Raw genomic sequence first — 25,230 nt, forward strand, 5'->3', positions numbered from 1 at the left:
AATATTCTTCGTTACTTTTGCATGCATCTGCACCGAATAAGTCTGCTACTACATTGCTAGCACTGTGCCCAGATGGCATGTTTGGCATACAGCCAAGATGATTGATCCTAATGCAATATTCGAAGCCAACCGTCCCAGCATAACCATTTTCAGGCACACGAAATGCCGGCGCAGCTACTTTCTGCATCGTAATGAATTCCGGACAGTTTAACTTCAAAAACCGAAACTACGGAAGAGTGCAATTTTCACGCAAGTGAAGCCCAAAAGTGATGCGGCACTTATGTCTCGTCTGCAAGAGCATGCAGAGATTGTCCTTGTCATGCCGTGATCTTGCTGAAACGCTGTGAGCTCGCATGCGGGTTCTCTTGGCACAGCATACAGGCTGATCAGGCATGCTCAAAAGTGCCAATCATCACACCCAAGGTCACGATTAATACGCTGATAGCGTCTTGCACAAGAAGCGGAAATATAAGCTGCTTAGCTTGTCACTGCCGTTGTGTGAAAAGCGAGTGCGAGCGATGCTGCCTTTTTTCTGGCATTTCTGAATTCGAGATTTCAAGATTTCCAGAGTCTGGTGCAAAAACTTTTCCGAGAGAGGTGTAGAACTGATGGGTTCGGCTTCACTGATGTTTTGGGATATCTGAGTTCAAGTTAGCGAGGGTCTACTGTTCTACAATGGGTGGCGTCCCAATCCAAGCCTCGGCGATAGGTGCCTCTAAGTAACAAACTGATCTTGAAGGCTATGCTTTTGCGGACTGCATGCACCTGAAGAGATTGCGAGACCAGAAACATGTCATGGCCGTTATATTTTAGACACCAGCTATTCTGGCCTATGAGCTGGATCACTTGAAGAGGCAGACATTACTTGCATGAGGAATGAATTGCACAACTCTTTAAGGAAATTTTGCTAGTCAACTCCCTCGTGGCACATATTGCAGTTTACGTGTTGCAGTCACCGTGCTATTCACCCAAAAAGTGCCAGCCAAGTTTTTGGAAGATCTGACGTGCTAGTGCAATCTGATTTTGCATTCACTCTTGGGCCCTTTTTCGCCAACCTGCGTGCTGGAGAGAAGCGAACATCATGATGGACACTGGCTTCACTTAACCTGTGGCTGTACCTATAAAACAGGAGGGAGATGAACAGGCAACGCAAAGCCATTTGCAAAAATGTCATAGAATGTCACGACCTCTGCTTTTGCTATAATGTGAATGCATTACGTGCATTCATTGTAAAGTGACAAATCCCCTGTCATAGATGCCTAAATTCCTTTGTACAGGCAATATTGTCCTAGTGTTTGCTATAGAACCATTCGCTATACACATGAAAGCTAATTCAGCCAGGATACATGGAATTGTCTGTCATACAGGTTTTTGTTGCATTCAGGTGTGAATAAAATTTTTAATGAGGCACAATGAAGGGACCCAGAAGCCACAAAGTCAACTTTATGACGGTAATTACGCCATATTGTGTAAGTGGGATGTTGGGAGTACTGACTGACTGACTGAACAACTTTATTGAAAAATAAAACGCTCAATGGTTGGAGCCCCTAGACAAGGGCCCCACTGGCTTCCGCACGCCGTCTTGCTTGTCGGATGATGGCCCTTTGGACCTCTTCCTGTGAGCTGGACAGCGCAGCCTCCCAGTGTGTATGATCCGTAATTTCTGTGTTTGTCTTTTGTGTATATGCCGTGCATGCCTATGAGATGTGGTCTAAGGTTGGCGTAGCTCCGCACCATGGGCATGTGTCCGCATATCTTTCAGGGTGAATTTTATGGAGAATGTGCAGGTTGTTATATGTATACGTTTGTAGCTTTGTCCATATAACCTGTTCTTCCTTACTGAGGTTCTTATCTGGGGGTGGTAGCTTCATTCTATTTTCTCTGTGGTAGTTTAAAATTGCAGAGTAGTTCTGGTCAATCGGGATCAGCTCTTCAGAGGCGTCCTGTGAGCACCCGTGGTGTGTAGCATGCGCACAAGCTACTCTGTCAGCCTCTTCGTTTCCCTTGATTCCCTCATGACTGGGTACCCATATAAGGTGAAATCTGGCTCGGGGTTTTATATCTCCTATAATCCTATAGGCTGCGGTGCATACTCGTCCCCTGAGGTAGCTTCTGCATGCCGCTTGAGAGTCTGATAGGATGGTTATTTGTTGTTTGTTTGGTTCCGTCACTTTGATAGCAAGGGCTATTGCGATTTCTTCTGCTTCCACGATAGTGGTGTTGTGAGTGGAGGCGCTAATGATTTCTCTGTCCATGTAGTCAGTGACAGCAGCTACCGTTCTTTTCTGCCTGCCTGGGTATCTTGCCGCGTCCACGAAGCGGGAGTTTGGTTTGTCGCCATGCGTTTTTTCAATGTATGCAGCTCTGGCTTCTCTTCTGCCTGCATGTAGAGTTGGGTCCATATTTCTGGGTATTGGCGGCACTTTGATGCAGTTTCTGATTATTGTGGGGATTGGCTTAGTTTGGTTGTGTTTTTCAAGGAGCTCGTGATACCCGAGTCTACCAAGGAGTTTCCTACCCGTGGTCGTTTGTGCGAGTCTGTTTCTTTGAGGTATCAGTTGACCTTCTGCCAGATCCTCGAATGTATTATGAATCCCTAGAGACATGAGTTTTTCGGTTGGGGCGCACTGCGGAATTTGTAGGGCGATCTTGTAGGCTTTCCTTAAGCACGAATTGATCGCATCCCTCTCTGTTTTCGTTAGCTGGTAATACGGCAAGCTGTAAATGAAGCGGCTAACCACCAGACTTCTGATTAGGCGAAGGGTGTCTGATTCCTTCATCCCCGTCCTTTTCGTGGCTACCCGCTTTATCATTCTCGCGACTTGTTGTGTTGCAATCTTGATGAGGTTAAGCCCGTGTTGGCAGTGTTGATTTGATTGTAGCCACATGCCTAGTACCCAGATTGTGGTCTTCTCAGGTATTGCATTATTGCCAAGTCTGATTTCCAGTTTAAGGGCAGGGTCCGTCGGGATGTTATGATTCCCTTTCCCTCTCCAGACTCGTATAATCTCGGATTTCTCTGACGGGCATTGCAGCCCTCTGGCTCGCACGTACGTCTCGATTTCACAGGCAGCTGCTTGTAATCGTTCTTCTTTTTCACGTAGCGACCCGGTGACACACCAGACTGTAATGTCATCCGCGTATAGGGCGTGCTGGATACCCGGGATGGCTTGTAGTTTTCTTGCAAGGCCTATCATCGCCACGTTAAATAGCGTTGGCGAGATCACTGCGCCCTGGGGAGTACCTTTGTTGGGTGCCTTGAAAGTCTTGATTTCTACTGCGCCAAATTTAATCTCAGCGGTTCGTTGGTTTAAAAAGCTGCGAACATAGTTGTATATCCGCTCTCCGCAGTTTGTTTCAGCCAGGCCATCGAGTATTCCTTGGTGGCTTACGTTATCAAAAGCTCCTTTTATGTCGACGGCCATGACAACGTGTTCGCTTGATTTTGGTATATTTGTCAGGACTTCTTCCTTCAACTGTAGGAGGATGTCTTGAATTGAGAGCTTGGGTCTGAATCCAAACATAGTGTCTGGAATGATTTCATTGTCCTCCAAGTAGTTTTGTAATCTAGAGTTTACTATTCTTTCAAATAGTTTCCCCAGACACGAAGTTAGGGAGATTGGTCGAAGGTTAGTAATTGCTAATTTCTTGCCAGGCTTGGGAATTAAGACTATTTGAGCGTGCTTCCACTCCCTTGGAATAGTACCTTGTTGCCAATGTTCATTTATAAAGGTAGTATAGGCCTAGTACTGAAACTTTTTTCTAGCATGCTTTAGGTAGGTGTTGACTCCATTATTACAATATGCTTCCTCAATTCCTTGAGAGCAGCACAAATAATTACAGCACCTTTTACAAAACCTGTTCAAAATGCAAAAAGGCAGACATTAAGTCCCCGAAAGGGGAGGTGACCAGTCACATGTTATCACAAACGGGGCTGCCAGTCGGCATGGAGCAGTGTTTTAAGGCTATACAACGACCCTGTCGCCGAAAGCTATGTGCGTCACACTGGTTGGTGTGTGCACGCCAACACAACATGTGCTATCCAAGTTAAAGGGAAAGGAGTCGCACAGCAGCAGGAAAAAGAATTTGAAAACATTTTATTCGTTCGTATGACAATCTCCACATAACACTCACCAGAGCGAGCCACACACCAAAGGTGCCACCACGAGGCATTAAAAAAATTGTAGTAAAGCTAGGAAAGGTTCAGGGGGATCTCTTTGGCGCATGCGATTCACCCACCCAGCACACCCCTTTGCGGCTCGGCCAATGGGCCCCTACTGCAGTTTTCACACAGACACTTCACACACGGCTGCAGACATTCACTCGGCTAAATTATTTCTAAAATGCGTTCACCTGGCTCCACAACTTCACTGCTAGACTAAAGACTGCCATGAACAAACGGGGCACAACTCTGTGCCATGCCAAGGAATGGATCTACATTTGGGTATTGACAGCTGAACACTTCTCCCCCAGCAGAAATCCTCCTTATCACTTGGGCACCCGTTTTATTATTGCAGCATGTTGTATCCAATAAAGATTATCAACTTGATCTTTGTAAACAAAGTCTTGTGCAGTTTGGCAACTGCAAAAAAAAAAAAAAAAAAAAAAGCTCAATAAGCACACACCTTGAACCACTGCTCTCCTCAGCTTACAAAGACTAAACCTGCAGCAAAGACAAGCATGCACTTGCCTTTGCCCAACTGCACGCGAGGGAAGCAGGGTCCACTTATCACAAAAGAGTAGGGACAAACGTTTTGCTCTAGGCCAGCAGAAGCAAGCGCATAAAAAACCTGTATCACGAAATCACGAAATATAGGGTACGGGAAGGGGGACGACGACAATGGCTTGCTAAGTCTGCAGCCATCGTACGCCTACGGTTTATTGCCTCGGCACAACTTCACACGGGCAAGTTACAGGAACGGAGGTCAACTCCGTTTCGTTCCCTGGCTGCGGGTCATTGTGTGGCGAACAGTGCTACGTGTACATCATTTCGGCCATTACTGACATCTTTCGCGGGATGTAGACAAGGTTGTCGAAGTATCCCGCAAGCTCGTCGACGGTCGTGTCGTCCATCCTTGCCTGCCGTGAGCACGTCAGATCCGGCCCGGTCGGTGTCTTGATCGCAGAGCTGCAAAGGACCAGCAGCCCGCACGTAAAGGTTGGAATTTGTAACTGCTCTAGTTTTCTAAGCCCACATGCTGCATTTCTGGCGTCCGCCACTGCAGAGTTCGCCAGCAAAAGTTATCACTGCCCCCTATCCTTAATCACTGGAAACTCTCAGAGCTGAAACCTGCCATATACTATTTGGTGGCGAAACGAGTATGAGTGAAGGGCATTGCAACAGAAGAGGACAAAGAAAGAAGCACACCTAAGTGCTTATGGTGCATCTCCTTTGGTCACATTTGTTTTACAAGCATCATAGAGCAGCCATGATTGTTAAAGGAATTGCACTCCCTTGGCATACTTAAGCCCCCAGATGCACAATTACAATAATTATCACGGCAACATGCTTAGCAAACAAGCACATTGTAGAGCCCACACAGCAACAGTGGAGACCGCCTTTATCATATTTGCCTGAGCATCGTGCGCATGCACAAGTTGCAAGAGTGACATCTGGGGCCGTACTATTCTGCAATGGTTCGCTTTGGAACCATTGCACGATACTCTGGCTGTTTTGTCACTCGGAGAAAGAGTGGAACGTTGCGGCACGAGGCATACCAATCAACGAGCAGCTATCTGCCGGGTGTTGACATCATAGCTTTTGTTTGTACTTTGGGGACGACAGTACTTGAGGATGTCGCTATACTCGCAGACAACTTTTCTTGGCTATGAAGTGAAAGCTATGGAACCAAAGCGAGCCTCTGTCGCCGCTGTTGGAAGTAGTCCTGCAGTTGTGTTCACGCTTTCTTACTTAAGAAATAGATAATATATTTGTTGTTTTTGACAGCACATTCACCAGTCAGCTACTCGTATTTTATTGTACTTTAGTTTTCCCTTTTGAATTTTTGCAACAACCTAGACGGTCACATGTTTTACACATTCCTCAAAGGCAGAATCACCAGTGTGTCTTCTGGTGAGTGTTCGTTGCTTGCTGTCCTGCCCGTCAACTCCTCCGACAGGCTGTTGACTTAACTTCAGCAACAAAAGACTGTCAAACCACACAAAACAAATGTCTGCAGCATCTACGTGGAATCCAAGCGAACCCATCTGGAAATCGCAACCATCCACATGTACAAATGAGTGAGCGAGCCGACTGCGGCGCTGGCTCTAGCGACACCAGCGTCGGTTGCGCTTCCAAGTCCAAATCGACGCCAAGGCCATGTGGCCTCCTCAGGGCTACATACCACCAGCCACATACCAAAGCATAATGACACGTTACTGCGAATTCATTTTATTGTAAAATATTCATTTGCAAGTTATGCTTATGTTAGCTTTAGCTTGGGTGCTCCTACCTAAATACATGTAAAAGGAGAATTCGTTTTTCTCGGCAGCCACTGCACCAAATTTGACGAGGTTTGTTGCATTTAAAACAAAACTTGATATCTAGTGGCTGTTGGTTTTGAATTTTCGATTTAGATTGTCAAATTTTTATTAAAAATGGGCAAAAATCAAGAATTTTCAGAAAACAAAACCATCAAGCTTATAACTCTAACTCAGCAAGGAAAAATGATATTGCAATTCTATGAATTGCATCCGATACTACATCTAAAGTGGACAAAACTGATATGCTACACATGAATATAAAAAATTATAGTAATATGGAAATACAACTTTTGCAGAACCCTTGTAACCAACGTAACAAATTCACCTAAGATATAAAGTGACATATCGAATTTGTCCACTTTAAATGATCTAATGAATGCCGTTTACAGAACCACGATATGTTTTCTTGATGCAGAGCTATTATTTATAAACTTCGTGTTTATTTCTTTCGAACTTTTGAATTTTTGAAGAACATTTCACAAAATTCGGGCCCTAGATCGAAATTCCGCTTCCAACAGTCACTAGAATTTAACTTCTTCTCTCAAACGCAACAAATTTCATTAAAATCAGTCTAGGGGTCATCTCGGAAAAGCGTTTTTGCATTTTACATGTATTTGAATACGCAGCGTCGGAGTTGGGCCCGACCTAAAGCCTTCTCTTGCTCATGGTTGACTGGCGCATACCGAGAGCGTGCCCACGTGGCACATACTGCTTCCCTTTGCGAACGAATGCGGCAGAGGGAGAGTGTCAAAGATGCACCGTGAAGTGGCAAACCTTATTCTACGTAAGCCACGGTGGCCCAGACCATCCATTGACGATAAACAACTGCCGCATTGCCATTACAGACTCTGTATCGCCAATTATGATCCCGTTTAGACGGAAGTATAAGCGCCACTCACATGGGGAGTCCAGCAAAGTGCACCCTCCTTCGTAGTATCTAGGCAGACACACACTGGAAGCAAGAGTCCCTAACAAAAGTCCCCAGATGTCCCTCTCACAACTCATGCATGTGCACTACGCTCAAATACGAAAAAGAAGCTCTCGTCAGCAACAGAAGTGAAACAGGTCAGATCGGCTTGGATTAGGATTACCCAGTTGCCCGATGCTCAAACACAGTCTGCTAAACTCAGCCAGCAATTAAACTGAAGGACTTTCAAGCATTTTAGAAAAACTTAAGGGCCTTGAAAAAGGTGTTTTCAAATTCAAGTGTTTTCAAGGTTTTTCAATTTACAATTCAGGAACCCATTAACAAAATGGATCGGCACCAAGCCTCCCAAATGTGAACCTTGCAGGAGGCACCCAACACACAGAAAGTGCAAAGGGCAGGCGTGTGTGCTTTACCCGACAGTGGGAGGGCAGGCAGGCACAGGCAAAGAAGGTTCTAGCCTGGTCTGCTCCAACTGTTCGGAGACGGTCGCCAACTTCTGCTCCGTGCTGCCCTCGGAGATGCTCGTCGACGCAGACCGCGACCTGAACTTGCGGACGGGAGCCGAAAGGTGGTTGTGGTAGTGGTGGTGATGGTGGTGGTGCTTCTGAAGACCAGGTGTCGCTCGTCTGCCTTCACTGCACGAGCACAGAAACATGGCCTGCTTAGCAAACTGCAGGACTGGGCTAGCCGGGGTGATCCATTATTGTTGAAGTGCAGAATGAGACAGAGTTTCAACAGATAGGCACCCTTCAGTACTGCTTGGTCAAAGGTAATACAGATGCATACCGCTAACAACAAAAATACAAGGTGTTTGGGCTCTCAATGTATGAGCCAAAACATCTATTTTTGTTGCTTGTGGTTGGCACCTTGTCTTGGGAGTCTAAACCACTTGTATTTTGGTGTTTGTGGTCGCCGTCCAGTTTACCTTTGACTATGAATAATCCAACAAGACGAGCTTTCGTCAAACCCTTGGCTTCTTAGTAAAGCTTGCCAGTCGCCGGTATATGCAAGTGCATACACTGGCAATTACAAACAGGCATGCGCACGATACAGATTGGGTGCACACTTTTGTGTGCAATCCACTCCAACATATTGTGCCATTCCAGTGTTCTAAAAAAGAAAGAAAAGAGCCACTAGAATTGTGTTCCTACCAGTTCACATTTAATCTCTGTTGAACAAGTTAAGGGCTAGGAATATGGAAAGACTGAACACTAAATAAAAGAGGGAACACTGAAGGATAAACTCCAGTAAAGAAATGCCAACCATCAAATATGCAGGCACATTTCGAACTTATGGAAGGTTTACTTTATCGGGACGCCAATATGACGACTCGCTGGACAGTCGTCCCATTTGTCCAGGCAAGCGGACCTGTACATTACAGCACACGAAAGTGACTGGCACAAATATGACAATCATAAACACCAGCATCCATATACAACTTTTTGTACAAGTGCGCAAGCTACAGTAGCATGTAAAGAGCAGCAGCTGTCAGCTGTTGGTATCAAGGTCAAGCAGTCTCTGCAACTACTGTAAATCTGTTATCTGGGGACAATGACTCAAAGACATGCACAATATTGCAATGGTGCGACTTATAGTTAGTGACATCAAGAATGCAAGATCTTATGCAAACCTTGCAGCTTTAGATACTTACAAAAGGCCTTTGCAAGTCACACAAGTGCAAAGAGGCGACCCAGTGGCTTGGAAACAATGAACACTCCACAGTCGCTCACCAAAAGTGTGTACAGCCGAGATTGGAAAGCTTAGAAACAAAGGTAGCAGCTCGCAGCACAAACACATGCTAAATTCAACATTGTTCGGCATGCGCAAAACTTTGGCGTTGGATTGGAAAGGGCACAGCTGGCACCCTCTGACGTCCATAGAACCTCTTCGTGCACAGCTTAGGAGGTGCCGTGCAGCAGGTGAAACCAGTAATTCTTTTACAGATAGGTGTCCCTTGTATCTCACAAACACCAGTGATGGGGTTCATAACACCAGTGCCTGGGCAAGGCAAATATGAGGACGTAAACAGCTAAAAGGAAGGGGAGGGAAATTCACAAATGATTCGCTGGCATACATTCCTTCTGACAGATTCCCTCTGACAAACGTTTGCCATCAAATTCCTCAACTTGTGCTGACAATAGTGCGATACAATCGGACACTGATGCACAGGCATCTTGCCACTATGATAAAAAAGTTACACGTTCGCACCTAATGTGAAGCAGTGACGCCATAGCTTGTGCAATATTACATTCAGTAAGCCTTGCGCACTTTCCCTGGTATTGGTTGGAGAAAGCATTCACAGATGGTTGTGGGCAATCTTTCGAGAACAAGACAGTTCATACCTTCATTTGCGGAAGCAGCGTTCTGTGGTGGTGAAGCAGAGAAACATAGCTTCTTTCCCTTTCCTATTCTGCCTTTTGTTTGTTACCATTAGCTTTGTTCGAGTTCTTTTTTAGCTCGGTGCTGGTTACTATATCAGCTGCAGACTGTGATGTCACCTAGTCATAACTCTCCAGCTGTGTTATTCTTTTTTTACTGTAACACCAGAAGCACAGTACTACAATGCAGTAAATCTTGAATAGTTCTGTGGTGCGGTATCCAAGTAAATATTTGCATATGCACACGTAGCAACCTCCTGCTATAGTGCCTAGAATATAGTTGCTAGTGTGGCAACCGGAGGGCTCTCCCAAAGTGAGGAGGTGGCCAGACTAGCACTGCCTTCCAACTCTGACTGCCAGGGACGCTGCGGTTTGTTAAGGTGTCAGCGGCTCGTGACATGCTGCAGTTGCATCAGTTACTTCGCCCTGTGCAAAGCATTTCGTTAAAGTGTGCAGTATTCTTTGGTTTTCTGTGCTGTAATCTGAGGCCATGTGAGTGGAAGTAGCACCGACTAATGATGTTAAATGCGAAGCATCAGAGCAGGGAGAAGACACATTTCGTGCTCCTGTGTCGGAGTGGCTACTGGTCAAACCCGGACAAGACATGTATGTTCAGTTAAGTTTGTTGTCCTTAAAAGACCCCCGGAGGGGGCATTACACAAGGGGTGGGTTTTGCATCAGTTCCACATTATGTATGCATCATAAAGTGACCAATCACACACTGTTGGAACAAAGATGGGCAAGCAATGTCAACAATGTCAGCAGGAAGGCCGTTCAACTCTTTAGCTGTTCGAGGAATGAACGAGGCAGAAAAATGAGCGGTTCGGTCATGCGGGCATTCAACTTGCTGCAGATGACTGGTACGGTAAGAGATGCGTGCTGCAGGAATGATGTATGGTGCATGATGAAGGGTGCTGAAAGAGAACTTGTGATAGAGCTCAAGACTAGCAATGCATCGGCGATTAGATAGTAGTGTTAATCCGGATTCTGAGAGCAGAAATACTGACATATGAATATTGTGAGTGAATGAACCTAGCGCGGTTCTGAACAGATTCAAGCGAGTTGATAAGACATGCTTGATGTGGGCTCCAGATGGCAGATGCATATTCCAGTTTTGCTTGAACAAAGGATATGTATGCAAGCAATTTTACGTTCTGTGGAGCCTGACGGAGATTACGCTCTAAAAAGCCTAGTGCCTTATTAGCAGAGGATATAATGTTAGAAATATGTTTATGCCAGGACAGATAATTGCACACAGTGACACCTAGGTAGTCATATGAATCGACTAGTTCGAGAGGCATGCTTCTGATTTGATAAAGAATTACCAGGGGATTACTACTACGAGTGACTGACATAACTTTACATTTTTTAGCATTAAGTGCCATTAACTAATTGTCAAACACTGTTAGTATGTTGGCGAGGTCTTTCTGCAGGGCTGTTTGATTGAGGGTACTATGTATACTGTGATAAATAGCACAATCATTGGCGAACATTCGCTTGTTAGAAGCCAAATGTGAAGGTAAGTCATTAATATATATTTAAAAAAATAAAGGGCCATGAACAGATCCTTGAGGGACACCCGATGTTACTGGTACAGGGCTAGACAGGTGACTATATATAATGACAGATTGGGAGCGGTTACTAAGAAATTCTATAATCCAATTCAAAACATCAAGATGTAAATTAGGTCTTGTAAGTTTCAATATTAGACACTGATGAGCGACTTCATCGAAGGCCTTGGAGAAATCCAGAAAAATTATGTCAGTTTGCATGTTAGTGTCAAGGTTAGTGGGAACATCATGCAGGAGGATGGCCAGCTGTGTCTCACACGAGAAACCTTTGCGGAATCTGTGCTGAGCGGGATGAAAAAAGTGATTCGAGTCAAGAAATGCTATGGTGCACCGTCGGACCCTGCGCGGCTTGCAGAATGGGAGCGTCTAATCAAAAGGGGGGGGACCACAAGTTGACTCGTGTGTTTTCTGCGAGAAGCACTTTTAGGAGATTTACATCAAGAGAACTTTCAAAATTATGGTGGATGGCGTCGTCAACGAACTCGCCCGAGAGTGACCGTTTATTATCATTACTTTGGCTTCTTGGACAGCTTTTTTTCTTTTTTTTTGCTATATTATGGACACTGTATATGAAAATTTGCCGTATATACGATCCCCATTTTCTTTTCATTCCTGCTTCTTTTCTTACAAAAGGAAATGCAAGAAATGCAAGTTGAGGTTGCCACATAAGAACTATTTCTATGTAAAGCGAGTTGTGGCCTTCTGAATAAAATGCATGAATATTGAGTCTTATTCTGAATTCTTGGTTACCACATACGATCATATTGGGAAAGAGCAAAGGTGTACTTGCTTTCCTTTTGCATATATATATGCGACCCCATTTAACATCTACTGACTGATATATCAACATTTCGAATTGGCAAGCACAGTGTTATATTGACAAAAACGTCTATATACCCCATCCAAGATATGGGACCCGTGTTGATATCTTCATCACTGGACTGCAGCATTGAGATCCCTCGGAGCTTAACAAGAAAGCGAACAAAACGCAAAGCTGGTGTAATGTCTGAGTAAAAGAAAAAAAAATAACCCACTTTTCTAACCGGCATCACTTGTGGAATGACTACTGCGATAAACCCAATCTGGATTTTTTTTTCTGGCCATTAAGAATGGTTGCCAGGATACAGTTGATTGAGTTCACTCGTATGTGTACGCTACACCCGCGACTGAGAATCGCAATCCAAATTGCCATGAGGCACATTCATCCACAATTACTTACTGTGATCAATGTGTAAACAAACTTTCAGTGTTTGTTTCGAGTGGTGTCTTTCGTTGGATGCTTCAAATTAAATTGGATATATTAATGATAGACAAAATAATAAAAACCAGCCAGCTAGCCCGGTGGTCGTAGGTGCTCAAGGTTTTGTCAGCCTCGTCGGTTCAGAATTTGTTTCAGATAGGGCTGGGCCAGTAAGTTTGTCTCCCGCCATTAAGCATTTAGACAAAGGGCTGTCAATGCAAAGAGAAAGACAGTTTCGTGGCGAAAAGCGTAGTGTGCCTGTACTACTAACGCAGGTCTATGCCACGAACGCGTGTGGCTGCACCTTAGTTCAGGGGCTTTACACCATAGGGATTGGCAGCACCATCATGCGACGGCTGGGGGGAAGGCATCACCACAGTGACCACGCGCGCCGGCGCCTTCGGCACACTAGCCAGTACATTCTAGGCACTATACCCCTGCCTTCAAGAAGAAAACATCATTTGTTGTGGAGGGGCTCTATCTGTTGGTGGAGTGGAGACTATTTCTTCCTCCTCTTTCCAATCCTGCTTTTTGCATTTTACTGCTGGCTCATTGAAGTTTTTTTAACCTTGGAGCTGGTTTATAGGTAAGCACTGTGTGGCATCAGCCAATCACAGCAGCTAGCAGCATGACCATGCTCCCCAGACATGGTACTGTGGTGTAGCATCAGTTATGTGGGTCTATGAATGCCATTCTGTGGGAATGGAGGTCGAATCCACTCGGTGCACTACACGTTTTCATTTCATTTAAAAGCTTCTCGCAGAGCACATCAATACTCACGCAATGGACACCGGCAGACCTCGAAACGACTAACCCATTACCAAGGAATATTGGCATGAACATAGCTGATAGACGTGCTGATGGCGACCGGGCAACACAGTTTCATACCTGCTCAAATTGACCCTCAACTTCTTGAACGCGGTCTGCAGGTCGTCGACAGCTGGAGCGTGCTGCGGCTGCTTCTTGTCCATCTTCTCAACATGCCTCGTCTCTTTACCAACTGCCAGTTACTGCGAGACAGCCAAAGGGCAAAACATTGGTTTACTGCTAGCAGTAACAACACAAAGTGCACGTGTATCCAGGACACTTCCATTTTGTGTGCCTGTGTAGGTGGGAGGAGAGCTTACAAACTTTTTTCTTTCCAGCGGTTGACTTCACCCTGGTGTGATGAGGTAGGATCACACAGCAACTCACTATAGCGTAAGGATAAGCAAATTCGGTGGCCCCATGCAATTGCAGTTTACAATTACGGTGGAAGTCACTACATAGGGCGACACAACAGAAACAGAGCAACAAAAATACTTCACGTGCACACAACACACTAACGAATCATTTTTTGTTTAGGTCCATGACGCAGTGCACGTTTCCACAGTACACATGACTTGCGATTCGCGCAGGCGCTTCTGGAGCAACAGAAAATGCCCAGTACTAAAAAATCCAAAACAAGCACAGTGCGCTGTCAAGGTGTAGTGCCAACTTGTAGAAACGGGAATCATTCCATCAATTTACCACTTGTTAATAGGTACTGTTTATCAGCAGGATTAACGCGCTCTCGTGTTGTGAACATTTCCATTCTCTTTCAAGCGGAGCCGACGCAACGCGACTACGCGCGCGGTGTTTCTACGACAGCTCCGTGCGCATCGCATGAGCAACGCTGGCATGAGGAATGACCTACGATGCCAGCGGCATTTCTAATTTCAATGTATGCGAAGCAGTGCGAGGAGCTTTATACGTGTGCACCGAATGTCATATGAAAAAAGGCCCGAAGAAACCATAGCTGAGCAGCTTGGTTGCGGACGCTAAAGAATTAGGTCACTTCCTGAGAAGTCGAAGTAGAGCGCGTCTGGACGCGACAAAGATGCGTTTTCCACAACCCGTAACTTACCGGGATGCTCTGGTACGAGTGCGTTAAAAAAAAAAAGAAAAACGGGCAACACCTTCGTTTGTGAACGAAGACACCACCTCAGTAGCGTGCCGAACTAAATTTCACTAGTCACCGCTCCTGGAAACGCGCGAGCAAGTCGCGCGCGCCGAGACGTTTTTCTTCGTTTCTTTGTTCTGATGATGTCATCAAGGTCAAAATGCTCACCGTATTAAAAGTATCCTGCGTCTTCCCCCTCTCGCTACGAATGATTATCGCTAGCTACAAAGCTCAGCAAGTGAATAATTTTTTTTACTCAAAGTTAGCTTGACCTACGCAGACTACTCCGTCGCAAGACAAGCATATGGCCATTTCTATCCCATGATGCAATGCGCTTTGTTGATTTTCCGCTATCTCATGCTCCGAATGGGGAGTCGCTTATGTAATAATTCGTGTTACATTTGTATTCCAGAAATACCTGCAGCTAATTTTTGTGAACTTTACTTGCATTTTCTAACAAATATGCTTACAAATTAATTTTTTGTGTGTGGGCCCTGTGGCAATACCGAGAAAGCTTCAATAGGGAATTTAAATGTAGTGCATCTGTCCACTTATACGTTTAATTTGTCATGTTCATTTGTCTACGAGTTGCCGCCTTCCGTTTCTGCCACGTGCTTCTGTTATGGTCGCTCATCAATCGACTCGACGTGCTTGACATCTTTTGTGTCTTGCGGTTTCTTGTAATTTGATTGACGATGCTGCTCCGGACTGCGGACAACGATGATGCCACATTATACCAGGGCGTTCTGTAACTCTGGATGCGCGTCATAAGCTCTACCATGGGCACCGGTTCCTCGCATAACCTCGTCGTGCTCGCTGCAGGAGCCGCTGCGTGTGTTGGACTCGGCGCGTACCTGTTCGAAAAGAAGTTGTACAAATACTTGCGTCGCGTGTTTCCCACGAATGTCATTGTGTGTTCCTCTCTCGATGATTTCAGAGAAGTGGAACCTCTCTTTCTGGCGCTGTGTCGCCAGTCCAGCGTCCTGGGGCTCGACTGCGAATGGGTGAGCGTCGGAAAGCAGAGGCGAAAAGTCGCTCTGCTTCAACTGGCCCCGACGAGAGACTTCAGCGTACTTTTGAGGCTCTGCAAAGTGTTTCCAGACGCTGCCGGGGACGTGCAGGAACAGTGTCTTCCGACCCTTCCCGAGTCGTTGAGAGACGTGCTCAACGACGACTCCATCATCAAGCTGGGGGTGGCTGTCTGCGATGACGCCGCCAAGCTCCTTCACGACTACGGACTGTCCGTTCGCGGTTGCGTCGACCTGAGACACGTGCTGCGTTCTTTTCCCGAGCTCCGGCACTATCCCCTCGGCGGGCTGAAGACGCAAGCCCGCACGATTCTCGGCGTGCAAGCGGACGACTCCAAAGTGCTCACGTGCAGCAACTGGGAGGCGGAATCGCTTAGCGCGGCGCAAGTCAGCTACGCTGCGGCCGACGTCCTACTTTCCGTGCAGATTTTCGACCAGATAATTCGAGACAGGCTGACGCTCACCTCTTTCAGGCCCGGCTGGTATCGCCGGCTCAGGGCTGAAACCCTGGACGCCTGCGAACAGCTCCTAGACGTCCCTTTCTCCAAGCCGGGAAGGAACTTGATCGAAAACGGCGCGTCCGCTGTGCCCACAATGCCGAAGAAACTAGGCTGCTTTCGGTCGTATATGACGCGCAAGACTCCGCTTTACGACAACTGCATGTTACAGGTAAAGATTTCAAGGCGAGAAGCTTAAGCCAACCTTGCTAAACTGATCTTAATGCCCTACTAGGAAGTAGTAGGCAGTACTTCGAAGCAATCATATTAAGTTTGAAGGTTGGTACTAAGAAGCTTCGTCGTGTACCACAATTTATCACAGTTGATCTAAAATCCAAGCTTATTGATTAGTTTTAGTGGAAAGTGTGTGCATACATACAGACGTGGGGAGACTCAGGCAGTCTGTGTAAGGCTTGCGTTGTGGTTTATGGTGGCATGGATGTCAAAGTGTTGACAAACTTCGTAATTGGCTCCTTGGCACCTGTCTGGCACAATTATTGTACCCAAATCGCTTTGTCGATCAGACGCACCCAAATACAAAAGAAGCTATGTCAATGCAGGCACACTGTAAGGACTGTCAATTGGCGCATTGTCGGGGACCACTGTTGGGCACACATTTATGGTCTGTTCGATTTGCCTACACTATTTAGAGTGCAGCTCTTGGACGCCCATTCCTGTGGCAAGTGTCGAGGCTGGAGTAACCGAGCGAATGAGCACAGCAAAGGATGAAAGACTCAAATTTCGCATTAGGGAGCATCGTAATCGTCTGTGAATTCTTTTGTGACGAGTTCACTGCACAGTGCCAAACTCGTGAAGTACCAGTTCACAAGTGCAGCCATAGTATAATGCTACGGTCTTGTGGAAACAAACACAAAAGTGCCATTGCGGTGCAAGTTTTCTGCTTCTATGTTTGCATCTTGCTCCTTTCATTTCTGGCATTGTCCAGCGTGTGCTGCGATTGCATTGGCAATGCCCATTTTTGGCAGGTTTGACTTCTTTCCAGCACTCCAACAGCACAGAGCAGTGTAACAGTGGTTGTAGTGCTGGCACGTAACCTGGTCAGATGTGAAAAATTGGTCACCTCAATATTGTGAAGACGTTGAATGAGAATACATTGAAGTCGATTTTAAACAACTTTTCCGCCTGTCTTGGTACACACCCGAGGATCACGTACGAACACTGGCTTCCCTTGTGGACATGGGTGCCGTCGTTGCCCATTAGCGGCATTTCTGTCAACAGCACAGTCCCATTTCTTGCCATTTCATCTGCTGCCATGATACCAGAAAAATTGTCTGCTGCATCGTCACCGCATGACATCGGCACTGACTGTCCCAGCAGGGCAGAAAGTTCGGGAACTGGGCCTGAACAGGCCTCTGCCTTTTTGTGCTTGTCCGTTTTTGTGCATCATCTTTTTTCCAGAGTATGAAGGGTACAAGTTAAGTTCAGGATTTTCTGTATTTAGTTTCCTAAAGTTTGGTAAACTTTTCTTTATTCTTATTTCTACTGAGAAATTAGTTGTCTTTTTATGTGCGAATATCTGGACCACTAATTTTGCAGGTGTTGGAACTTGCTGTATAATTGCAGGTCCTTATCTTCAGCACTAGTTGTATTCAGCACACAGAATAAAAAAAGTTTTCGAGAAGCAGTCTAGCTAGGGCACAATGGTTATGGAGGAGCATAGTGAGTACATTTGGCATTCTAATGCAAATCCAATACGTCTTTATCGTCAGTACTATGTGGGTACAGAGCTACAATGTATAAAGCAGAAGAATTGACATGTGTAGCTATCATCCCACATAACCATCAGTAAATGTGCCCAGTTTATTCCACAGCATGAAAACTGCAAGACTTGGGCCAAGCCTACCTCGTCCCCACTGCATACATTGGTGCCTGTCACATTGGTGGGCAAAACAGACACAGAAGAGAGTGGAAAAAAAAGTCAACATTGCCTTGGTGGCAGGCTGATGTGCAGGCATCACTTCGCCTTGCTCCATGCATCGGAAAGTGTGTGGGCTGACTGCTGCATATCGATCGTTATCTTGGCTCCTTGTTAAATCTGCTTTACTGACCCTTGTCAGTCAAAACTGAATTCCCCCCCCCCCCCAATAGAAAGAAAAGCAAGAAAGCATCTATTTACTTTTTTCTGTATTGTTTTTTTGTTGTTGTTTGTTGTTCTTGGTTTATACCGTCAACACTGAATTCTTTGAATAAGACAATTTACTTTTGAGGCAATTCATATTAATCTAACACTGGATGCATGTTAAAGTATAGTAGATATGCAATTGTGAAAGCGCATTTTTTAGAACTGAAGAGAATGACTCTTCGGTTTACCAAGCATGAAGGTACATTACCCACGAGTGCAGAGGCGCAGCTGGTGGCACGAAGGGAAAGCTCCTAGCTTCTGAAGGGAAAAAGAAATTATGAGGCTGAGGTGGTAGCTGTGTATGAAGCTGAACGCAATGGTGAGGCTGTAAAAGTTTTAGGAATTTTACGTGCCAAAACCATCACCCGATTGCAAGGCACACTGTAGTGGAGCGAGGTTAATTTTGACCGCCTAAAGTTCTATGTCATGCACCCCAAATCCAAATACACGAGCAGTTCTGCGTTTCGCCGCCATCGAAATGCGCCCACTGTGGCCTAAGTTGCACCTGCGCCTCCAAGCTGAGCAGCTCGACGCCATAGCCACATAAGCTACTGTGGCAGGTAGTCGTAAGACTTAAAGAGAGGAGAGGATGACCAGCGAATTGCAATGCTTGTGCGGGCAGCATGATGTGCAGTGAGGGACGAAACTATGGAGTGAATGGGCAGAAAAAAACGAGAGACAAAGAGTGGTAACACTACTGTTATTTTCTTAATCTTGGTTTTGTGCACATATTTACATCCAAGCACTTGCTTTTTTTTTTTTTTTTTTTTTGCATAACTGTGAGGACTAGAGGGGCAGGTTGCTTAGATTTGAAGCTAATAAAGTGATAGTGCCAACTATGTACAATAAAAATGAAAACCTCGTGGTCGATCAATTTGTTGATCCGGCGGAAATGCGTTGGCATTAGCCCGTTCCTCCTCGGCTTATGCCTGACGCATAGCAGGGTCCACCTCACACTTCGCCCGCTATGCTACTGCATCCCCTGCCAACCGACGTTGGTGTTCATCCTCTGACTCTGCAGTGCGCTTTCGGCACTTCACTTCAGCTGTTGTAGCCAAATGAGCCTTGTGAGCTTCCTATGAGTTGGCCTGTCGTAACCGTCTCGTAGCTAGCCTCAACCTTCTTTTGGTGACATTCCTTGGCACGCCTTTCCGTACGGCTAGTTGATGGCACTGCATCTATCTTGACCTACTCAAAAACATGCACCTTCACAAGACATGTCTGAACCTGCCGAATGCCACAAGCAATCTGTGAAGTCTGCCGCAATGTGTCACAGTGCGATTCCCTCTTCCCTGGTGGTCTGCCAGCTGTGAGCGCTAAGCGTGATGTCACACACTACCTGTATTCCTAGGGGCTCCTAAGGTGTGATGTCACACCGCCCTCTCGCTCTTTCATCTCCCTCCTTTGTTCCTCCATCGCACACTTCCCTTCCCTCTTTCCTCATCACCTACACCAGGAGGTGACCGACGGATGCTGCCGGGTTTTTGTTCATCATGAGCATTCTAATGCTGACACATTGAGAGACCTTTCGATATATGGATGTGAAGAGACACTGAAAAGTCAACAGTTCAAATTGTAAGAACCGCTATGGTATGGGAGCCAAATTGCTATTGCCATCTCTGCACTTGTTTATAGTCGCTCATTTGACGCAGCATCCTTTATATCGCTCAAGATGCTCTTTTCAACAGCCCTGTTTGCCACACTTTACAGACTTCACTGTGACTACCACATTCAGAAACCAAGCAGGTGCTTGCATTTTGTAACAGGTACAGCCTCGCTGTTGCCTACCCTTCATTTGTGCTGGAATGAAACCCTGAATAGATGAACAGGTGAAGGGTTTCATTCCGAGCTAACATTATGAAACAAAGAGCACCTGGTACTCTGAAAAGCATCTGGAAAGCCGGGCACTGCTCTGGCCATGGTTGCCAACTGCTACACAGGGTGCTCAAATAAATGTTGCTTTATGGGTGCAGTGTGCGCTGCAGAGAAGTGTGTTGTACGCATGACACAACCAGGCAGCACCTCATGCGGCCTGTCTTCAGTTGGTGTTGGGAATGCTGCAATTCTACAATTTGCCCTGCAATTTGCCTACAATACGTATTTCATTGCACTTTTCCATTTGCTGTAAATGGTACTATGCAAAAATATTGCGGAGACAGTTAACACGCATCATGTTGGTACGTCAGAGTGTAAATCCAGGAGTAGGTAAAGATATGGTCATCTCCATGAAGCTTTAGGGTTTAAGAAGGCGCATGGACTCCAGAAAAAAGAACATTTTTGTTAGCTGTTGGGATGTAACATTTTCATGAAATATTCAACCTTATGTGCAAATTGCAAATATATAATTAGATTTTTTTCTAAATCAATCTATAAAAAAGTAAGAAATTTTCTGTAAGTGCAAAAAGTTTGAGATGTGAGCTGTAAGAAAAGTGCTGCAGCAAGAGAGCTAAAATTGAGGAGGTATGTTTTTCGATGTCTAAAAAGTGCACTTTGGCATTTTTAATTGTATGTATTTTACATTAACTTACGAATTTCTAAAGTTGCAACTTTGCAATAGTGGATATTTGTTGATATTTCAAAATGTTGCCGGGTCCTAAAACACTATATCATAGTGCTTCTACACACTCTCTCTATCATTCAGGCAAAGAAAAAAAAGTGAATTACTAGCAGAGAGACAGTGCTGCTCCCAAAATTTGCTAGAAAAATATTTGCAAGAAACCATTTTGCAATAAACCAAAAGGCAATTATATACATCTCACACTACAAAACCAGGTTGCTTTCTTCTGAAGCAGAATTGAAGGGCTTGTTTTTAGCAGGAAAGCAAGCTGGAAAGAGTCATTTTCAAGTGAGACCAAAATAGTGTGGCTCTGATGAGCAGTTTTGGAATGGTGAACAGAACAAAGAGGGCCGTTCTCACCACTTTCATGAGCAAAACAGTGTGTTTCGTAGGACAAATGCCTTTTTTCCCTCAACGCATTGTTTTGAGCTAGTTTTTTTTTTCTTTCTGCCAGGTGCGCAATATGTAGATAAAAAAAAATATTGGAAGTGAACATTTTTATTTTTCTGCGATATCTTTTTGTCTTGACGACCCATGTCCCTAAGATGCTAGTGAGAGGGCAAACATCAGCAAGAAACATTTGGAAGATTGAAACAAGACGGAAGGTCACATGAAGACGGAGGCTTGAAGTGTTCTAACAAGCTTCATCAGGGCAGAAACTGCTTTGAGTTGCTGCCGTGACGAAGGCAAGTCCCCCTGTTGAAACGCTGGCTCCAGCAAAATTCCTTGTCCCACCACTGTCAAGTCCGGAAAATTGGCGTGACATAAGTAGAGAAGAATCCGTGTGACATAAATTCGAGCAGTATTAGTAAATTACCCTTCTACAATACCCAAAAAAGTCACTCTTATTGTGAGAAGGGGTTTGGTAAGAGAGAAAAGACATAAACAAAAAGTGGGTGGCAATGTTTAATTAGAGTTCGTACACTAGCTTTCCATGACATCATGGATTTTGACAGTGGTTGCTCAGGCCTAGTATTTTTTTATCAGTAAGCATAAACTACATTGTATTTTGGAAATGCCAAAGACAACTTGGCAACTTTCAAAAAATTTTATTCAGCAATAATGGTACAAATGTGCAAAAATACTTTTAAATTTGTGGCTTCATACGACAACATGAAGCACTAGGATTTCGGTGCGAAATTCAAGAAATTCACTTCCACGGAAGCTTTAGCTCGGGGCTAGCTCTGATACTGCCTATTGAAGTACATACATGTAAAATGCAGAAACACTTTTATAAGGCAACCCCTGTACCAATTTGAACGACATTTGTTGCATTTGAGAGAAGAAAAAAAGGTTTTATTGACTGTAGCAAGCAACATATTTATTTAAGGCTTTGAATTCTTTACTTTGCATAATTAATGAGAGCTAGAAGCAAGCATAGCATGAAAGAAAGGGAGGGTGGACACCAGACAAGTGCCCCTCTAAACTGTTTATTCCACAGCGTCATCATGAAATATATAAATGTGATACGTGCATGCATATGTATATTAATGAAAACAGCAAAAGAAAAGTGTGACTATGGGATATACGTATTGAATTCCTTACAGATATTCCTGCAAATCGGTATGCTAAAAGAAAATTGAAATACAAAGTTTACAAATGCGTAACACTGCACGCAGAAAAAAAAAATATCACTGTTTTATAAGTTACATATGTTAAAGTATCTAAAGCAATTTTGTTACATGAATTAGCAGCTTACATGAAATTATTATGTTTATGAGGGTTTTACAGCAGCCCTGCTCACAAATTAGTGGCATTATTTTAGGGCAGTTCCCAATACAACGATTTTGTCTGCTTTAGAAGTATTATTAAATGCAGTTTACAGAATTATGATATCTCATTTTTATTGTAGAGTTATGAATTGTGAACTTGATACATGGGATTTTTCTTAAAGAATTTCACAATTTTTAACAATTCGCATAACTAATAATGTGTCGTGGAATATGCATGCTAATTATATTAGTGCTAATGCTAATCACATGTTAGGATACAGTCGACCTAATTTTGCTTCTGCAAAACTGACTCTGTAAAACCCTCATTCGCTCAAAGCTAGATTACGCATCTGCCATTTGGGATAACGTTCAAGCATCATTAACCTTTACTCTTAAAGTTATTCAAAATCGAGCACCTCGCTTTATTTTATCTAACTATTCCCGCCATTCTAGTGTAACATGTATGGAAAAAACCCTGCATCTCCCAGATCTTTCATTACGCTGCAGATGTGCTCGCCTTTGCCTATTCCACAAGGTTTATCATTCCAATCACATGCTGAAGAAACAACTTCTCACCCCACCTTTATATGTTTCATCCCAATCTGGCCACAGATATAAAGTTACCGTCCCATCCTGCCGAACAAACAGGTACCATGATTCTTTTTTACCCCACACAAGTGTTGACTGGAACCACCTTCCTGCTTCCATCATTCACATCACAGATACATCTTCATTCAAAACAGCAGTCATCAAAACGCTATCACAACATTTTTTCTGTATATAATTGTCTGCATATTTTGCTTTGTTACCACTCCTTTCTATAGTGCCTTCGGACCTTGAAAGTATGTATGTATAACAAGTAAGTAAATAAATAAATAAATGTGTTGAAAAATTTATGGCATAAATAAAAGATTCACCTTCTACAGCTACTAGATTTCGACTGTTTTTGTTAAATACCACAAATCTTATCAAATTCACTGCGTTGGTTGCCGAGAAAAACTATTTCTCAGTTCTGATGTATTTAGATAGGAGCCCCCGAGCCATAGCTTCCTCTTGAGGCACAAATATAGCCTTGCATCTCCTCTGGCATACCATATATGTCACACAGGTGACACCCGGATCACCAAAAATTTGATCCCTGTACAGTTTGGTGTGTTGAACGTGGCCTGCAGCAGTGTGGTGATTAGCTGTTGCTGCAGCGCATGCTCGCGAGTGCATATTTTGTTTTGCAAATGCACTAACTCAGCGCACCCTCTTCAGTATTGGAACTGTAGGCCAGCATGCTACAGCCCAACCAAGCTAAGGCACGATGCGCTCTGGTCTAGCAACTAGAGCACGAGATAAGACATGCTCTATTCCTGCACTGGCTGCATCAAAGCGTTTTGAATTCCGTCAGTTATTTTGCCTGCACCGTGATGCTAGCCTGTGTACAGCATCCACTTTTCGCCAACATAAGCGTAACTGCGTGGTGCAGGCCCACATTGCGTATCCGCACCTTTGAGCCTCATTATGAAAGGCAGTGCCAATGTCTTGGAACAGAGCAGGTGTACTGGGAATGCTTACCATGCACTGGAAAATTCCAGCGCTATGTGGAAAACTGTTGTTTTGAGGATTGTAAGAAAGGTGGGCTTTGCAGGGCAAATTTATTGCAACCAAGGGGTCTACTGCTGAATACCACTGCCGTAACAAAGGGAAAACTGAACCGTGTCCTCTTTCACATTTGCAGGAAATATTTTCCAGAGATCATGAAGAACCACATATCGCACGACATCCTGCTGCTATGCCTCCACTGTCACCAGATCAGCAACCTAAGAGATGGAGCACTTCGCAAGACCCTGGCCAAGGAATGTAACGCACCCATCGAGAGCGGGGATGTAGGAAAAGTGAGAGACGATCATCATCTGCGGAAAGTGCGTTCGGCCGGACGTGCTTTACTGCTTGCACGAAAAACGCTTCCCGAAGACAGGGCAATGGTTCTCGAGAATGTCCTCGAGAAGCACTTCGGTGTTGACGAAGTTACCGACGACATCATTAAGACAGCGTCGGAAATGGACACCAGGATTTACAATGAGGAGTTTGTTCCACATGGCTTGAAGGTTGTGGAACATTTCAAGAGCACAAGTGGACTGGTCAGCTTTGAGATGAGGTGGAGGCAGCACTTTCTGGACTCCATGAAGCCCAAGCACATGCCGGCACTATGGTCCGTAGACCACCATCGTGAGGTGCTGGCGTTAAAGTATGCTCAAGGCAGGGCAAAGGATGCAACCCTGTCGGAGATTGGCATCACTCAGGAGTTTGTGGACAGTGTCCTAGAGAAACTTGGTGTTGCTGCAGACGACTTGAAGAAGAAAGACTGATGACACAGGGACACTCTGGGGTTGAAAGGGACCACTGTTACATTTATTCCTTTGGTTGCAGATAAAGTGAGTATCTACTCAAGGAACACTGAGATCTGAGCAAGTTTTTAAGGTGTCATGGCAAAAAAAAGAAAAAGGTAAGAATTGAACGGGAAAGAATGAAAAGAAATAAGCGACTGAAGTGCGTAGTCGCATATAAAGATTTCGTCGATTGCAAAGTATTTCTGCATATAATCTGCACTTATTACAATTTTTTAGCAGTAAATGCTCGTGATCTTTTTTTCTCGTTCTTGCCTGTTCTATACAAACTTTCTGTTGTCATGAGTACCACCTATTAGTCGATGCCATGTAAGTGTGCTGTGGACCTCTCATTCCTTTTTTTTTCATGCTTTAGGTTTGACCACCATGCACCTGA

General features: G+C 44.7%; 2 protein-coding genes across 3 annotated transcripts; one reads left to right on the forward strand and one right to left on the reverse strand.

The window, feature by feature from the left end:
* Positions 1–4,079: 4,079 nt before the first annotated feature.
* Positions 4,080–14,856, reverse strand: LOC126528412 (uncharacterized). Of its 2 annotated transcripts, none has more exons than XM_050176303.3 (4): positions 14,690–14,856; positions 13,489–13,610; positions 7,825–8,046; positions 4,080–5,128 (listed from the first exon to the last, which is right to left on the reverse strand). In XM_050176303.3, exons 2-4 carry the CDS (start codon positions 13,569–13,571, stop codon positions 4,975–4,977), a joined length of 459 nt encoding a protein of 152 aa, XP_050032260.2. In that variant the 5' UTR covers positions 13,572–13,610; positions 14,690–14,856; the 3' UTR covers positions 4,080–4,974. The 2 variants fall into 2 exon arrangements, with proteins under 2 accessions (XP_050032260.2, XP_050032261.2); XM_050176304.3 differs by lacking the exon at positions 14,690–14,856 and adding an exon at positions 14,486–14,521.
* Positions 14,857–15,036: 180 nt separating this feature from the next.
* On the forward strand, positions 15,037–24,895 carry Exd2 (Exonuclease 3'-5' domain-containing 2). The gene is made up of 2 exons (XM_072284572.1): positions 15,037–16,239; positions 23,784–24,895. Exons 1-2 carry the CDS (start codon positions 15,280–15,282, stop codon positions 24,813–24,815), a joined length of 1,992 nt encoding a protein of 663 aa, XP_072140673.1. The 5' UTR covers positions 15,037–15,279; the 3' UTR covers positions 24,816–24,895.
* The last annotated feature ends 335 nt before the right edge of the window (positions 24,896–25,230 follow it).

This window comes from Dermacentor andersoni, chromosome 9 (assembly GCF_023375885.2).
Source record: "Dermacentor andersoni chromosome 9, qqDerAnde1_hic_scaffold, whole genome shotgun sequence".
Taxonomy (NCBI): domain Eukaryota; kingdom Metazoa; phylum Arthropoda; class Arachnida; order Ixodida; family Ixodidae; genus Dermacentor; species Dermacentor andersoni.

Bases quoted from the DNA above. Each gene is read 5' to 3' on its own strand.
- LOC126528412 (XM_050176303.3), bottom strand. From the start codon at position 13,571: ATGGACAAGAAGCAGCCGCAGCACGCTCCAGCTGTCGACGACCTGCAG. The intron at 8,047-13,488 runs GTATGAAACTGT...GTGCTCGTGCAG, and splicing joins TTGAGGGTCAATTTGAGCAG to TGAAGGCAGACGAGCGACAC. The intron at 5,129-7,824 runs GTAAAGCACACA...GGTCCTTTGCAG, and splicing joins GCCTGCCCTCCCACTGTCGG to CTCTGCGATCAAGACACCGA.
- Exd2 (XM_072284572.1), top strand. From the start codon at position 15,280: ATGCGCGTCATAAGCTCTACCATGGGCACCGGTTCCTCGCATAACCTC. The intron at 16,240-23,783 runs GCTTAAGCCAAC...GCTCTGGTCTAG, and splicing joins TAAAGATTTCAAGGCGAGAA to CAACTAGAGCACGAGATAAG.